The sequence below is a fragment of the Melopsittacus undulatus genome, chromosome 3, assembly GCF_012275295.1.
Source record: "Melopsittacus undulatus isolate bMelUnd1 chromosome 3, bMelUnd1.mat.Z, whole genome shotgun sequence".
Classification (NCBI taxonomy): Eukaryota; Metazoa; Chordata; class Aves; order Psittaciformes; family Psittaculidae; genus Melopsittacus; species Melopsittacus undulatus.
In genome coordinates this window covers 36,932,787-36,951,334 of record NC_047529.1, presented here as the reverse complement: position 1 = coordinate 36,951,334, position 18,548 = coordinate 36,932,787, and the positions used below count along the sequence as shown (strand labels likewise).

The 18,548-nt window shown below is 37.0% G+C and overlaps 1 protein-coding gene across 1 annotated transcript in view; it reads right to left on the bottom strand.

Annotated features, from left to right (window-relative positions):
* MCPH1 (microcephalin 1) overlaps positions 1–18,548 on the bottom strand; it is a 54,245-nt gene that overhangs the window by 24,552 nt on the left and 11,145 nt on the right. The window contains exons 7-9 of the mRNA XM_034060429.1: positions 17,496–17,591; positions 10,823–11,857; positions 4,230–4,342 (exon numbers count right to left, since the gene is read on the bottom strand). Of these exons, the coding sequence (XP_033916320.1) occupies positions 4,230–4,342; positions 10,823–11,857; positions 17,496–17,591 (1,244 nt within the window). The remainder of the gene's footprint in view (positions 1–4,229; positions 4,343–10,822; positions 11,858–17,495; positions 17,592–18,548) is intronic.

The window sequence follows — 18,548 nt, the reverse complement described above, 5'->3', positions numbered from 1 at the left end:
CCATACTGCCTTATCTGTGAAAATATGGTTTTAATTATCCCTTATGATGTTTAACTGGGGGTTTGTTTTTTTTCCATATGGTTGAACAGCTTCTTCTATTCCTGCAGGTAGTATTTTAAGAGTGGGTTTAAGTGTAAAATTTATTCAGGTTGCATTTCTAGTGATACAATACTGTTAGATCCTTTAAAAGTTATCTACCACCCCTTATACCCCTCATAAAAACAGGAAACAACTTTTAGTTGAATAAAAATGGCAGTTAACTGGTTATTCATAGTAATTCTTTCTCTGATCTGTTTAAAGAACAAAATGTTTACATTTATGGCATACCGCAGGCATTGTGATAAATTAAAACTCTTTAGTGACATTAAGCAATGAATCTTCAATCCTCCTACCAACAGATAAACACCACTGTAACTAGCTTGTTTTAAAACAATTTTTGCTTTATCATTTTTAATTATTTCACTTTGTCCTCCCTATGCAAAGCAATAACGAACTATGTATTCCATTCTATGGAACAATTGAAAAATGCATCACAGTGCATAAAGGGTTTATTTTATCCCTGCAATTCAATACCACCTACTTACATTTCTAGACCAGGGAAGCCACCTGCTGACATTCACAGGCATTAATCTACAGTGTTTATCCTTACAAGCTCTTTATGGAGGAATCTGGAACTATCCTCCATTATGGGCTGTCATGTCCAAAACAAACAAGTTCAAATCTAAAGGACAGTTTTATAAATCTATCTTTATATGCTGCATTTGAATATGCCCAAACCACCAAAAATCCTGTTTTTTGGGGGGCAGTGGTGTGGTTTAGAATCGAAAAAGCTTGTTCCTGAAGCCATTAAAGATTCCTGAAAATCTTACTGCTTTCCTCAGCATACCTGCAGCTCCCATATAAACTGCTCTTTGTGGCTTCTGTTGACAGTACAATTCTAGATGACTGATTAGCAGTCTTCAATGTTTAGAGTACCATAAACACACCTATATAAATAGTATAGATGGAAAGGAAATATGAGTACTTGCAATCCCAAATTATGATATTAGAAGTACCTGAATAAAGTCATTCTTGATTTTAACTTCAGCTAAAACAAAATACAAGAAACTCAACCCAATCTGCATGAGGTTTTGAAGAAAACAAATGTATAACACAATAGCATAGCAGAGAAATAGAAACTCTAAACCTTGGTTTATATTAAACTAACTGCAAATGACAAGTTGAAATAACTACAGAAATAAACAATGTCAACACATCTGGTTATATTTCCAAAATATATTTTTATATGGCTTTTTTAATATCTACCATCACACAGTGGACTCCAAATGCCTACTGGCTTGAATTCACTGTAGTGAATGAGTTATAACTGAAGTACTCTAAAAGGTTTCAGTTCAGACATTGTCTACAAATTAAATTCAGAAAATCTCTAAAACGTTTTTAAAGAGGTACTAGATTTCAAACTCTTACTCTATGAAAAAACCCTGCCATTTACATTGCTTCTCAAATTAAGCGACTTGCAGCTAAGTAAAAAATTTAACAGATAAAAGAACAGATTCCTAGAACACCAGCAATATGAGCTGAAGCTTCACACTGGAACCGTGGAGTACAGAACCGCATATACTCTACAATTACTATAATTTAAAGGTTGTTTTTTTTTTAGTTTGGGGGGGTGTTGGTTTTTGTTTGTTTGTTTTTTGGGTTTTTTAAGATTATATATATATAATATTATATAAGATTATATATATATAATTCTCTGTTAGAATCTCATAGAATGATTACGGTTGGAAAGGACTTAAAGATCATCCGGTTCCAAACCCCCTGTCATGGGCAAGGATGCCTCATACTAGACCATGTTGTCCAAGGCTCTGCCCAGCCTGGCCTTGAATACTACCAGGGATGAAGCATTTACTACTTCTTTAGGAAACCTGTTCCAGTGCCTCACCACCCTCATAGTGCACTCTCATACACTTTTTACTCTGAGCAAAAAAACAAACTGAAGTTTCCTAATTTAACTCCACTTTCATATTGTCTAGCATTAGCAAAATGTTGCAATGTTTAAGCTGCAGCCATTGAGAAAAAGTGCTTGATAAAGTTTTTTTTAATAATGTTTCACTATTTTTAAAAAAAAATCAAGAATGTATTATGACTGGTACTAGAAAAGCTTTGCAACTTAATTATTTACAACAGTTCAGAGTCTAATTTTGTTCAAAACAACATCCTCTTAAAATTGCTTCACTAAGGATTTTCTAGGGATTTCCAACATTGGTTTTATAAATTTCGCATGTACGTATACATGGAAAATAGATCTTAAATAGACATACTTACAAGCATTTAATATATATTAACAGACAATTGCTTGAGGAAAACACAAAGTAAAACTTTTCAGTGCAACAGCCTAGTTGCCAGACTGTCTGGTTAAACCACATAAAATCTTTCTGTCTAGTTCTTTTTACTTTTCAATCAAAAAGACCCCAATGTTGTCTCAATATGCATTTGCACAGTGAAATTGCACCTGGAAACCCTTAAAATTATTAAAGAACTCCAACATTCATGACATGGAAGAAAGTATGTACTGCTATTTTCTGATACTTGAGTCAAATTGTATAGGTGGAAGAAAGAAGCAATCTCAAATTGCTGAATAGGAATTTTCTCCAGCTACTACTTAGCTTTTGCTAGTGTTAAACACCTCACAGTGAATGCTTTCCAAGCAGATACTGAGCAGAACCGTTCAAAGAAACCACCTTCAGCTGTGAGGCCAGATCTGAAAAAGGGTACCCATAAAAAAGAATTTCATATCTTTTGTTTCCCTTCAGTATGTAATAGTTACATTGGGATCTTTTTTCAAGATAAACAAATCAAAACTAGCACTACTTTATAAAGTTCTTGTAGCACAATTACACAGAAGGAGGAACCAGTGCCAACAAATCCGATAAACTTCCAAGCACCAATTCTGCAGATAGCCTGAGGAAGAGCCACTGAGTGTAGTTTGTGGATATATGTTTAGCAGCCTTAGTCAGATTTTTTTTATGGCAGGAAATCAAACTGCTCTGGATATATATTTTAGCCTAAAAAGCAGACCATCTTATGATGTTTCTATAGGACATGACTCTAGAATGCAGTTGATTTACATATTCTACATAACCCTTACAGTTATTAGTTATACAAATAATGTATATGTATATCCTTAGGAAAAGAAAGTGAAAAAAAAAAACTTAAGAAAACTAACAAGCAGTAAAATGAAGGCAAAAAGACAAAAAATAATTCTAATCCAGACTTGATCGTTGGTCCATGGAGATTAATATCCCACATTCAGAATGTTTAAAAGGTTGAACAGCCTAGTAACCGCTTCAGAACTTTTACATGAAAGAGGATCAAAATTTCTTTGAATCTCTTTGAAACTCTAGCAATAGCTACCAATGAAACACTTGTCTAGTTTATTTAATATAAGTAATTATCTCAGACATCTTTTAGTGCTCATTTTATTTGTATGACTTGCTACTTACTGATAAAAAGAACTGCTATCTATTTTCCTGACTGGTTTTATATTTAGTTGGACAAAACTTTAACAAGGCAAAACCACCTAAAACTGTTTCAGTGCTGACCCAATGCTCTCACTCTTTCCTTTTTTTTTTTTTTAACATCCAAACTGAGCTTAATACTAAGTTAAGAAATTTAGCTTTGCCTTAACGTAGAAAAAAAATATGCATAAAACTTTATCCTGCAGAAACATCCACTGGGGATGATCCATTATAAAGCTAACAAAAAACCTACCCCATTTGGTAACTTGTCCAAAAAAGACAGATATCTTTTCAGGTTACTTCACTAGCTTTCCAACAAAAACAGTTTGAGCTGGCGTACGAACCCCCTTTACAATGTCAGGTTGGCACAGACTCTACCACCACAAGTTGCCAGAAAGCTGGTTTCCATCATTGTATGTATTGTCTCTGAGTGTCATTTACAAAACATAGAATCACAAAATAGTTAGGGTTGGAAAGGACCGTAAGATCACCTAGTTCCAACCCTCTGCTGTACACAGGGATACAACACAGTAAACTATGTCACCCAAGACTCCATTCAACCTGGCCTTGAATGCCACCAGAACATTTCAAGGAAAATGAGATTCAGAATTCTTTTAAACTGATAGGGCATAGAGAATGTATATACAAAAGGACTCGGTGATTCTCCAAGAAAAAGAAAGCTTAACAAAGAATATGTCCAGTTAAACTGACCTTTTGGAGTCTTCTTTTTTTTCTTAATCCACCTTTGTTCTTATGCTTTTGTTCATTAAATCTTCTGCAAGAGCCACCAGTAGCATGACAATCTGAAAATTGATTTTCATCACCTAGAAACCAAATTTAGAAACTTAAAATGAAAAATGTAATCTTCTGAAATGAAACTGCCACCAACTATTTTTATCATAGCACACAGAGCTATGTACAATTAAGACACCTAAGTTAATATTATGTACCAGCTATTTTTCCATTGCATTTCAGTTACAGAAGAATAACATTCAAGCATCATTAATCTTACTATATTTGATCTTGTGAATAAACTAGTTGCAAAACTCCCTATTTCCATTATTTTGAAAATTATGTATTAACTACAAGTAAAGAATTGGCGAAATTGCTTTATAATTATAACAAAATTTGCAATTTCTCTGAATACAAAGATATTGAAGAGTTTGAAAACATGTTTCAGATAACACATTGTTTACTGAAAGCATCAACATTTCAATAAGAAAGGAAAAATCTAGCCACCAGTGCTTCAAACACTTTGCAAGTAAATCTAGCAACCTTTAGAATCATTTGAGAGATTAGCTTGCTTGCATGAGAAACTTCGCTGTCTTTTGATCAATGAAATTTTAATTACTGAAGACTTAAGTACATAGTTTCTCCAAAATTTAATTCAATGGAGTCTACTTTATCATTTCAAAGAAACATGAGACCAGTTAAAGAAAGTTTAATAATTAGTGATTAAAGTGGTTTAAATTCAGCTCCTCTCAAATAAGCTTCTTATGATTACTTTTGGAAAATACTGGAGGATACTATTCACATTTACTAGTGCAACTACATATATACCTAAGAATCGCCTCTTTTTCCTCTGCCAGCTACTTAGACTCTTAATCCCTGAGGTGAGAGAACAATAAATTACAACACAAAAAATTATGAGAACATTTTCCATTACTGATTACTTATTTTAAAATTATTAACTTTAAACTACTCAAAATGTAATCAGTTCTTCATACTAACGTTGCAAGTTTAATGTCAATTTACAGAGTATTACAGTGATTTTTGTGTAATACAAGTATCCTGGCTTTTGGTACAATCATTAATTTAAACACAGTATTTAAACACAAAAAGCCTTTTAACAAAGGGAGAGCTAAATACTTAATTTTATTTAGCATTGCACTGAGACTCATCATCTTCAATCACTGATGAGGACTGCTGGCAAGTAGAAAATATTTTGTTACACAATTAAAAAAAAAAAGCTAAGAATTTTAACTTCTTTTTACACAGAAAATGGGATTTTTTGAACATGTATTCTGAACTAAAAAAAGAAAAAATCCCAACCAAAAGACTCTGAAGTATGTCAGGGGATAATCTATGCCATTGTTTTACCCCAAGGAGATTAGGGTGAAGCAAGGTAGGCCTCTGTTCATTTCTAGTAATTTATTTCAGTTACTGTAGAAGGACAACCCACTGTTAGGTTATATTATAGTTGGGCAGCTTGGCTGGGGGGAGGCAGTGAGAAGTGGTGTAACATTCCTTTTGCCATTCTAGGCCTGAATTCTCGAGCTCTGCAGCTCTTGTCCCATTTGGGATTAAAGTCTCAAGACTTGTATGCTTGGATTTCTTCCTAGTTAGGGCTCATTCTCATAATTTTTTTTTCATATTTACAGCAAAGCAGGAAGAGGGGACCATGTCCATCATCTCTGATTATCAGCTTGGAGCTCTTAGGCATTACGTAAATAAGGCTTATTCTTCACAATCCAGTTCCTATTACTTCTCTCCTGACTATGAGGACTTCTCGAGCATTTACCAGCTTTTCCATCCTGCAGGTTTCAAGTTTCACTGTCTATTACATATTTTCCCACAATTGTTTCTTTTTAAAGCAGTTTCTCAGTTACAAGTAAGGAATTTTCATTTTTAGTAGCTTTTCCTAGGGTATTTCAGATAAAGTTGACAGAACTTACTGAAGCCATTCCATCCACTGTTAGTTACCCCTAAATTTAGTTCAAATTTGCAGGTAACTCTTTGCACTGCGGTCCATTGTATCCTGTAAATTCTCTTCTCAAACATGGCTCAATTACAGGTATCAAACTCAACAACTCTAATATGTTATAATACTCCATATGGCTATCAGAGTGACTTTACAATTTAAGCATCTGTTAATTCATGAACATTTATCACCAGTGAGATTTGAACCAGAATATTACCTTCAAAATTCCATTTCATATTTCAAGTCAAAAGACAAAGTAATGATTAGTTACTGAGCATGATTAGAACAGTGAGCTAGTTTTGTTCAAACCAAATCAATCATGCTTATCTAATCATAGTGTTCTACTTCAAGATAATGAAGTGTCACTGAAATGAAACTGTATCTTATCTACTATTTTATAATTATCCACAGTTATTTACCCCAACTATGAAGAAAGTAAATCTGAATTTGTTACCATAAGTAACATTTCAGTTACTAATAATTGACAGCTGCTGAACATGAGCCAGCTTGTGCCCAGGCAGCCAAGAAGGCCGAGAGCAGCCTGGGCTACATCAGAAAGAGCATAGCCAGCAGGGCCAGGAGAGTGATCATCTGCCTGTATTCAGCACTGGTAAGGCCACACTTCAAATCCTGTGTTCAGTTCTGCACCCATCACTACAAGAAAGGCATTGAGGTGCTGGCCTGGGCCCACAGAAGGGCAGCAAAGCTGGTGAAGGGTCTGGAGAACAAGTCTGATGAGGAACGGCTGAGGGAACTGGGGCTGTTTAGTCTGGAGAAGGCTCAGGAGGGACCTTATCTTTCTCTACAACTACCTGAAAGGAGACTGTAGTGAGGTGGGTGTCAGTCTCTTCTCCTGAGTAACAAGCAAAAGGACAAGAAGTAATAGCCTCAAGCTGTGCCAGTGGAGGTTTAGTTAATTTTGGTAAAAAATTTATTCACTGAGGGTGATCAGGCATTGGAACACGTTTCCCAGGGAAGCAGTGGAATCAGTGTCCCTGGAAGCATTCAAAAATCATGTGGATGAGGCACTCAGGGACATGGTTTAGTGGTGGTCATAGCAGTCCTGGGGTAGTGGTTGGACTTGACGATCTTAAACGTCTTTTCCAATCTAATTGATTCTATGATTCCAGTATTCATGGATAGAATGTTAATGACTTGTGTTAGTGTAGTCATTATTACAGCATGGGCAAATACTAAGTTCTGTGCTACTCACAACAAAAAAATCTTGAAGTCATTTGAAAGCATACGTGGCCACCAGGTCTTCAAAGAGAACCTGTTAATGGTTTAGAACAATTTATCTAGGTTATATGCTCTAGGACAACTGGCATCAAGCTTTGTAAATTTAACTACATCAGAACAATCCTCAACTTGTTCCTCTGTTAAAAAAGTATTTGTCCTTTTTTGTTTTAATAATCTCTCATGTTTCTTAAAAGGACATAATAGTGAGGTACCCCTGTCCACAGCACACGGGTTGGAAGCAGATGATCCTAAGGTCCTTTCCAACCCTAACTAGTCTATGATTCTATAATAAAACATCAATACAGGACACCATACAGTGTTTTTAGTAAGCTTGTCTCCTTCCAAAACTGAAGCAAAAACCCCAAAGGCACATCAAATCTAAGGAAGCTTTCACATGTATGTTTTTAAAGATACAAACATACAAAAATTTTTAGCAGCATCAAGCACCTAGTATTTAAAACCGGAGTTAAATAAAACTTGTTCATCTAAATTAAGCTTCAGTTAAATGTCATTATTTTTGCACCAAATAACAGAATTATATTCCAGATTCCCCCTCATTAATCGATCTACATTAATTACATAACACCTAATGGGTGCTAGGTTATGTTTTTTTGCCAACTAACATAATATTTTTCTCTCAAATTCACTGTAAATACCTAAAATTCACTGAGCTAAACCCCAAATTAATTTTTAAGATTGGAAATAATGCTAAGTCCAAGTTCAAATTTCTAAATTATTTTCAGATGATAAAAATTTAAGAGTATATTCCTGCATTCCTTGTGCAATATTATTTACTGTTGCAGCTTTCAGATGAAAGGCCATGTGAATTCATCAAACCTGAGCAAGTATCAGCATTCTATGCAGTTAAAGTGCCAAAGTAAAGCAATTTACATGAATGAAAAAGATGTTCTTAGACTCTTCTAGCAACACAGATAATTGACTTTTACAAAAGACTTTGCATTTCCATAAACTTGAAGTTTTCCTCACTTTGTAACTGCTAAAAATTTAGGCATTGATTCTATGACTGACACACAAACCCCAACTACACATCACTTATTGATTACAGAGCTCTGAAATTCATCAGGTATGACTGGTTTATTCAAAAGGATAGAAAATTTATTTTATCTCCAGAAACAAAACTGAGAAAGAAAAAGTGAATTTGAATAAGAAAGCATCTTTTAATATTCTGATAAAGCCTAATTAATTTCAGCTCTTGCATCTGTGACAGTTCTCTACTTGATTTATGACTTGAAGAAAGATAAAGTAGCTATGTTTATGCCTGTACTGTTCAGCAGAACAACTGGGCAGCCCTGAGCACACCCTACAAGGGAACATGAAGCCTGCATGTTACACTTCTATAAAATTAAGTGTTCTAAGTAGCCTGTACAAATAAAGCTTATCAAATCTTACTTGTCATTAAGGACACTGATCTAAAAATCACAAAAAAAAGGCAAGAAAAATGTTTGATCTTTAAAACATATACAGACATAATTATATGCAGGTATTTCATTATTCCTAACCATATATGAGTGAAAAGAGTTATTCAGCTTTTAAAAATATACTGTATTTACCAGGTTTCAAATCACAGTATTTAATAAAAATCAATTATTTCATTATACAGTGTCACAACAGTAAGTTTAAAACAACATTTTAATGTTCTTCCACAGAACTTACATTATTAGGGAAAATACAACTTATCTTTCAGTATTTATTATTGCATTTTAAGTGAGCTCATTTGAGCTGTCAAATTTGAGTTGAACCTTATTTGAGGTGGTACTTGACTACACAGCAAATGCACAAAATTAAAAACATTATACTTGGGAAAATGGCCATCACAGATAAATTACAACTACTATTAAAATCATTAGAAACACAAACTGACACAAAAGTTTATAAAAAAAAAGGACATAAAGTATAAATATTGGGTAAATTGCTGAATATGGATCCTTTTTCTTCTCCTCCAAAATCTGTTATCTTAAACAAGTTGTCCAGCAAGGAAATAAAAGCATAATATGCTAGAACACTGATCATAATTTATTCACTAGAATTTAAAAGTTAAACACTAAAATTAAATGGCACACCCAAGTTTAAAAGGAGAGAATATCTGCTCCTTCCCATTTGTTTTCATGATTGTTTAATCAAAACCAGACTGGGTCTGACATTAAGAAATACATAATTTAAGCATCATCCTCTAGTACATTGCCACATGATGAAAAAAACCCACATACAGCAGGGACATATATTTATGGGTGTACATTTATGCTTATATAACATACACCAGTATGAACTTTCCTTTTTTAAGAAAAAGCCTGTATTATAACAATGCACTCCAGGCACTAAAGTACAGGTGTAGTGAACCCAAAATTGCAGCTCACTTACTACCCAAAGATACAGGCAAGGTCACTTTTCAACATTTTCACTGGAGGATTTTCCAATACCAGGTTTGTTTAGTGTAATTATTAATCTTATATAATCACTTGATGCATTGGTGCAGAACTTCCTGTTGAAAACAACTAAATAAAAAAAGCAATTATAATTACAAATATTTAGCTCTATGTAAAGCTTAACAGAGTTCAAAATATCAGGATGTAAAAATGATTACTCCAATACAAGTTAAAAGAATTTTCCAGTGAAGTTCCCGAGATGAAATATTCCATTATACATTTAAAATGAATTAACTTAGTCTAAACCAACTTGAAAAGGCTGAAATATAAAAAAAATATTGTTATACTATCAAAATTGTTATAAACTGAGATCAGTATCATATAAATAAGCCATAATTGAAAAAGACACTTAAAATACAACTGTTGTTTATGCTCTCAAATGTCCTATTCCACCTTCATCACAGCACAAGCTAGAAATTGCTAACTCCACTATTTTTCCACTAGACATTTTATGATCTTAACTGCAATTAAGTAGCAACTTAAATGTGAAATAAAAATTATTTGAACAAGGGACCATGTTATTAATAAAAATTTACAAGAAAACCGTAACTTTTAAAACAGAAAGACTTTGATTTATTAAACAGATTTTGAATAGCAACAGAAAGCTCACAGAACTGCAAGCATTAGGGGAAAAGACGGCTCATATTACTTCTGTTACATTTTGTCAGCACACTTTCCTTATCTGTTGGTGACTTCTGTTTGTAGTGCACGTAAAAACAAATGGGTGTTCTTTTGGATTCTGTGCACTCATTTGTTTTATTGAAAAACCAAATCAAGTACTGCAGCACTTTCTTCTTTTGGTGTAATTCTGAAATATTCTTCCCTCGGCAGATAATTTTTGCAATTTAATTGCGTAAGTGTATCGATGCATGTATGCCATAAGGTATTTTTTCATTTACTAGCTATACGTAGTGACTTACCATTAGTGTAAGTACTATAATTCACATTGGTTCTGTAGGATTTTTCATGAGCATGCTGAGACAGGCTGTTCACATCATCAGAATCTACAGCTTCTGCAGTGTCATCTTTTTCACCATGTGACGTATAATTTAATGGCACACTTCCAAGATGCTCAGCTGGTTTTAAGTTTTCCTTTACTGAAAGATCATTTGCTGAAATAGACCCTCTCCCGCTTTCCTTGGAAGTACTACATGGCTTACAGAAACTCAAACCAAGAGAGTCCATGCTCGCAAAAGAGTCTTTGCAACAAACTTCAGGAGGATTCTGTGACTCCTTTGGTACTTGTAACTGTACTTCATTTTTATTCAAGTTAAATGATGAAAAGAAGTCTTCATAAGAATCCTCTTCATAAGAAGCCTCTTCAGAGACAAAAGACTTGCTACCTGTACTACCTGCTTGCCAGAAGTCTTTAAACCCTGATGCACCCAGTTCTGAGGTAGCCAGTTTCAAACTAGATAGTATTCCTGATTTCTTCCTCTTCTTGCCTTTAAGGATACAATTGTTTCCGTAAACAGGGAAGCTTCTATCCAGTGTACACTTCCTTAAGTTTCTGCTGCTCTTAGGCGCATTAGAGAGACCGTCAATCACTGCAGCAACATTACTTAACTTGGCCATTTTTTTGGAAGGAGAAAGATGACCCAAGCCCTTGATTTTGAGAAGAGAACTTGCATTTGCAACTGAAGTAGCCTTGCTATTTTCATCCTGATTTTTATTTGGGAACTTTTCTATATCTTCCTTTTCTAAAGACAATTTATCATCCAAAGTATGCTGAAAAAGCTGCTTTTTTCTTAAGCTGCTTCTGCTACGTTGTTTTGATGTTAAGCAAGTCTGCTCATAGCTTTGTGAAGGAGAATTCACTGAGACACTCATGGGTATAGGATTATCAGTCCAACTATCACAGGCAGGTTTTACTACCTCTGTTTTCTGGCTCTTTAATTTATCAGTTCCCCAAAAACAATCAAAACTTGAGTTCAAGCAGTCTTCCATTTGTTCTCCTGCAAAATACAGAAATTGGCAATATAAATTTACTTAACAAAACAGAAAGTGTACCAATTTCTTAGTAAAACACACATAAAATTACTGAAAGAATTAAAACAAGGACTTAGGCACTTCTGTGGATATTACATAGTAAGTCATCAAAAACCAAAGAGAAAATGGATTAGAACTAAATTACATTCTATACTGACAAGAAGCTACAATAGCTTTAGCTATCATACCTTCTTACATGGCAACAGGTAAACAACCTCTGCTCTACCATCTTGAAACAAAGCAGTAGAGGAACTCTTTCATTCTTGCATTTGTGGAAAAAATCCCAGCAATATATTAAACAAAAACCTACCTAGAGTAACACTGGACAGAGAGTAACTTTTTTTACTACGAGAGCAGTACTTAACACTTAGTAATTTTTGCAGGATGAAATCAAATTCAACATCATACTATCACACCATATACATCAACATAGTGTATTACGTATAATTACAACACAGAAAAAAAATGGACCATTTCTTACAGCTACTCTTATGAAGATTTCTGGGGAAGGTGAAACACAGAATCTATTAACAGAATCATAGAACAGTTAGGTTTGGAAAGGACTGTAAGATCATCTAGTTCCAAACCCCCTGCCATGGGAAGGGACACCTCACACTAAACCATGTCATCCAAAGCTTTGTCCAGCCTGGCCTTGAACACTGCCACAGATGGAGCATTCACAACCTCCCTGGGCAACCCATTCCAGTGCCTCACCACCCTAATGGGAAAGAACTTCTTCCTTACATCCAATCTAAACTTCCCCTGTTTAAGTTTGAACCCATTACCACTTGTCCTATCACTGCAGTCTGTAATGAAGAGTCCCTCCCCACCATCCTTATAGGCCCCCTTCAGACACTGGAAGGCTGCTATGAGGTCTCCAGGCTGAACAGAATCACAGAATCCCAAGGGTTGGAAGGGACCTCAAAAGATCATCAAGTCCAACCCCCTGCAAGAGCAGGGTAACCTAGAGTACATCACACAGGAACTTGTCCAGGCAGGCCTTGAATACCTCCAAAGCAGGAAACTCCACAACTGCCCTGTGCAACCTGTTCCAGTGCTCTAACAGCCCCAACTTTCTCAGCCTGACTTCATACGGGAGGTGCTCCAGTCCCCTGATCATCCTCATGGCCCTCCTCTGGACTTGTTCCAACAGTTCCATGTCCTTTTTATGTTGAGGACACCAGAACGGCATACAATACTCCAAGTGAGGTCTCACAAGAGCAGAGTAGAGGGGCAGGATCACCTCCTTTGACCTGCTGGTCACACTTCTGTTGATGCAGCCCAGAATACGGTTGGCTTTCTGGGCTGTAAGTGCACACTGCTGGCTCATGTTCATTTTCTCATTGACCAACACCCCCAAGTCCTTCTCCACAGGGCTGCTTTGAAACTCTTCTTTGCCCAACCTGTAGCTGTGCCTGGGATAGCTCTGAACCACGTGTAGGACCTTGCACTTGGCATGGTTAAACTTTATAAGGTTGGCATCTGCCCACCTCACAAGTGTGTCAAGGTCCCTCTGAATGGCATTCCTTCTCTCCAGCGTATCAACCAAACCACACAGCTTGGTGTCATCAGCAAACTTGCTGAGGGCACACTCAATCCCACTGTCCATGACACTGACAAAGATGTTGAACAAAACTGGTCCCAACACCGATGCCTGAGGGACACCACTCATTACTGGTCTCAGGCTGGACACTGAGCCATTGAACACAACTCTTTGCGTGCAGCCATCCAGTCAGTTCTTTTCCACTGAGTGGTCCACCCATCAAATTGATGTCTCTCCAATTTAGAGACAAGGATGTCATGTGGGACAGTGTTAAATGCTTTGCACAAGTCCAGGTAGATGATGTCAATTGCTCCACCCCTGTCCATCATTTCCCTAGCCCCATCATAAAAGGCCACCAAATTGGTCAGGCAGGATTTCCCCCTAGTGAAGCCATGCTGGCTGTCACCAAACACCTTGTTGTTTTTCATGTGCCCTAGCATGCCTTCCAGGAGAATCTGCTCCCAGATTTTGCCAGGCCCAGAGGTGAGACTGACTGGTCTGTAATTCCCTGGGTCATCCAATTTCTCCTTCTTGAACATGGGGGTTACATTTCCCTTTTTCCAGTTGTCAGGATTTTCACCTGACTGCCATGGTTTTTCATGTATCATGGCCAGTGGCTTAGGAACTTCATTCACTAGCTCCTTCAGGACCCACCTATGTATTTAATCAGTCCCACGGACTTGTACAGGTTCAGGTTCTTAAGATGGTCTCGAACCAGATCCTCTCCTAAAATGGGGCCAAGGTCTTCATTCTCACAGTCCCTGCATCTGCCTTCCAAGACTTGGCTGGTAGGGTTACAGCATTTGCCAGTGACGACTGAGGCAAAGAAGCCATTCAGGTGGTGTGTAACAGATCCCCACAGTAATGTCCCCCATAGCTGTTCTCCCTTTAACCCTAACCCACAAACTCTGTTAACTGATCCACCTGTCCCCAGACAGAGTTCCATACTCTCCAGACTATCCCTAACATAAATAGCACTCCCCCTCCCCATCTGCCGGGCCTGTCTCTTCTAAAGAGCCTGTAACCTTCCACTCCAGTCATAGGAGCCATCCCACCATGTTTCTGTGATACCTATTATATCATATTCCCATAGGTGTACATACATCTCTAATTCCTCTTGTTTGTTGCCTATACTACGGGTGTTTGTATAGAGACATCTGAGCTGAGCTCCAAATGAAGCCAGCTCACTGGCTGGAGCTGCTGAAATAGCTCTACATTGCTCCTAGCATTTATTACAGGTGCTGGCAATTGACTGAGTGCATTGGGATGGAATGATGCCCTCCTCCCCCAACAGATCTAGTTTAAAGCCTCCTTTGCCAGCCTGGCAAGTCTCCTACCAAAACTGCTCTTCCCCTTCATTGTCAGACCAGCTCCACCATGCTCCAGTAGACCTGGCCTCCCAAATCAAGTCCCATGTTCTAAATACCCAAAACCCTGACTATGACACCACTCTTCTAACCATTTATTAATCTGGCAAATCTACCCAGCCTTTTTAAGGTCCCTCCCTTTATCCCGGAGAATTGATGAAAAGACAAGCTGAGCTCCAGAGCCCCTAATCACCTCTCCCAGGGTTCTGTAGTCCTTCTTAATGTTCTCAGGGCTACTGCTATCTATCACTAGCACCCACATGGATGACTAGAAGAAGGTAATAGTCAGTGGGACTTACTATACCAGGCAGCCTCTCTGTAACATCCTTTATCAGAGCTCCTGGTAGGCAGCACACCCCCCTTGAGACTGGGTCAGGCCAACAGATGGGTGCCTCTGCTCCTTTCAAAGCAGAGTCCCCTACTACTATGACCTGCTGCTTTTTCCTGGCAGCACCAGTAGTGATCTTTACTAGTGCATCAGCCAGTTGTTCATGTTGCAAGGTGTGTGTTTCCTCATTAGCCCCCTGCAGAACTGCAAAGCAGTTCTGGATGGGGACATCAGATTTAGGAGGAAGCCCCTTGCTTTTAATTGTCCTCTTCCTCTTTTTTTTTTTTTTTTTTGTTACTAGTTCCCAGCTTCCTGAGTTAGTGGCCTCCTTCTTTCCGTCAGGAGCTACAATGGACCCTGAGGCCAGTTTTGCCCTGGAGCCAGCAGTTCTGCTTCCTCTCAGCTTCCCTGACAGTGCAGGCACTCTCTATACCAGAGCTCTGCACTGCAGCCTCCCCTCTCATTGGCTCTGTCTGGGTGCCTATGCTGGCCACCACCAGGACAGCCAGAGCAGAGCTTCCAGACGGGGCCCTGCTCATAGGGCAAGTGCTCACCATCCTGCTCACCTGCCCCAGCAAACTGCCACACAAACTGACTCACCTTGCTCCTGGTGCCTCACACTCCTGGGGGCATGATTTTAACCACTCAGGGCTGGTGCCGTCCCTCCTGAGCACCACCCCCTGTGAGTCAGCTGCTTGTATCAGCTGAGCTGCCAGCTCCTGGGCAAGTCCTGTCAAGGACTTGAGGCTCCTTTGGTGGCTCTTGCTGCTCTGAACTGAGGCTCCTGGATGCTGGTCTTCCCCCAGCTCAGGTGTTGAAGGCGGCCCCTCTCCAGCTACTCACCTCACCAATTAATAATAACTCTTATCTATAAACATATATATATATATATATATATACATATATAACTCTTATCAATAAATTCCTCTGAAACAGGCTACTATCTCTAATTATCCAGAATACATTTTTAAAAGTCCTGCTGATAATTGCAATAGATGGTTTTGTTTAAATACACATTGAGTGCAAAGTTTCAGCAATACTTATGTAAGTGCTCCTGTAGGTTTTAGGGAAAGTCTTGACATTATTTGCTTACTAAATACAAATAATATTTTTAAACATAGGGTGTAGCTAGATAAGTTAAGAAAAATAATATATAGAGATGAAAGAAGTTTCTCATGACATGATCAGACTCCCATATTGACAACAGAAAAAGTGTTAGCTTTGATCCTCAAACTGGATTATTTAACTTTTTTAACCACTATTAACCAACATACTCTCAAAAGTATTTTGCAAGCACAAGCAAAAGGGCCACTATCACACAGTACCAGAGTTTGAAGCTACACAGAATATTGTCATGGGATGTGGAGGTCTATTATTATGTAAAATCACATTGTGCCATTGCAATGCTGGAGGGACACATTCACGGTAAAGCTCCCAAAAAATCACATTTATCAACATCATCAGCACACAACTAATTCAGCAAAATAAAGTTTGTTGGCAGTATTAAGCTATTATTTCTCCCTAACATTGCATGAACACATAACAAGCTATCTCAGGCTGTAAGATAATGCCCATGCTCTCCTTACTCTTCTACTGATACCAAACACCAGCATCTGACTTCAGCTTTTTTGCTCATGTAACCAACAGAAGACATGAGGTCTGATGTACATATCTGCTGCATACAGGATTAATGTTGTTAAGATGCCCATTGAAGTAGTTCAACAGCCTTCACAATAATCTTTGCCCTTATATTCTGGTACTATGCCAAAACAGAGGCACAAATCCCTAACTTCATGAGAATAAGAACTTTGGTAACAAATTACTTGAATTCACTTGTAACCATAAAACATTTTAAAAGCAGATTTATTTTGTTTTTGTTAACTTCGTTAATCTCTGATGTATTAAGCTGGAAAATGTGTTAGGTTTTCTTTTAAACTCAAATTTTTCGATTGAATATTTGGAAGACAAGTAAATTCCTTGAGGTTTCTCCCTCATTCTCTTTTGCTTCCCAACATAACTGTTCAGTGCCCACTCTGTATTCTATACAAGATCACTGTAAGAGCAGAGAAGGCTGACGTCATGCCAGGTCAAGAAGCCATTAACAGCAAAGGGTGTGAAGAAAGAGGAAGTAACACAAGCATCACAGCTGTAGGCAGAGCATTACCCAAAATGATTCTTCATGCTCCATTTTTCTTGAATTCTTACTTCTACACACTTTGCCAGTTAAGAAAAACTAGAATAATTCAGCTTTAAATATAAATGATAGAGCAAACATACGGTTCCCATTTCAGTATACCATACTTTACAAAATAAACAGGCCCTGTATTATTTTTAATTTCTGTAATATAAGAAGTTGTATTAGTTACCTGGTAACAATGCATCTTCTGAATTAGTTAAGACATAAGTAGGCAGCAGACAGTCTCCTGGTGAACTACTTGGAAGTATCTGAGACATTTGTGAAGCTAGGAATTTGTAAATAAGAAATGGGTTAGACCTACTTGCAAAGATACAGATCTCCGCATCATCAATTCGTATTTCAAACCAGCTCAATTGTAAGACATAACTCATTGCTTTGCCAACTATAACCATATAAGTAATTAGACTGCTCAAGAGTATCCCAAATTTATATACTAAGAAAAAAAATTACTACATCTTCTACAATTTTAAGCAATTTTTTCTAGATAATCACATTTTTATGATACTAAAGAATGACAGCAAACCTTTTAGAAAATATAAAACCTTTCTAAGCTAATTGAGGCATTTCACTACATAACCTGTCAAATTCTGCAATTAGCAGCAAAGCACTGACATAACAGAAATGCATTTAAAAATGCTTGAAGGCATTATCTTTAAACTAGAAAACAAATAAAAGTCATGCCAAAATTAATTTCATTTTTCATCCATGTATCACTGATTCTTTACTTTCCTCCTGCAACTATTTCTGAAATTATAAATTGAGTCTAGTTGACATAGACTTCTTAAAACTTCAAATACTACTGATTCCTACCAGCTCAAAAGATGTTCCACATTTCAAGACTTTTTATATTAACTGGCAAAACATAATGGCTTAGACCTCAATGCTTTCACAGTAATGTAATGGAAACACTAAAAAAATTATTTGAAAACTGCAATCTAGATTTAATTCACCAGGATATGCATTTTGAAATAAATTAGATTTATCTGATTGGGTCTTTCAATTTATTTTTTAAAATCCTGCTCTTCAGTACCTGGACAGATGTCTCGTCAATTTTCAACTCCTTAATGAACTGTTGGCCTGGGACTATTAACATTACAATCTTTCTCAAGTACAGCACTCACATTAAAATTTAAAAGGAACTAAGAGTTTCACTGTACAGTTTAACCAAATTGTGGTAATATCAATTTACAAGTTTAGAAAGTCTAACTTAACTTTAGTCCTC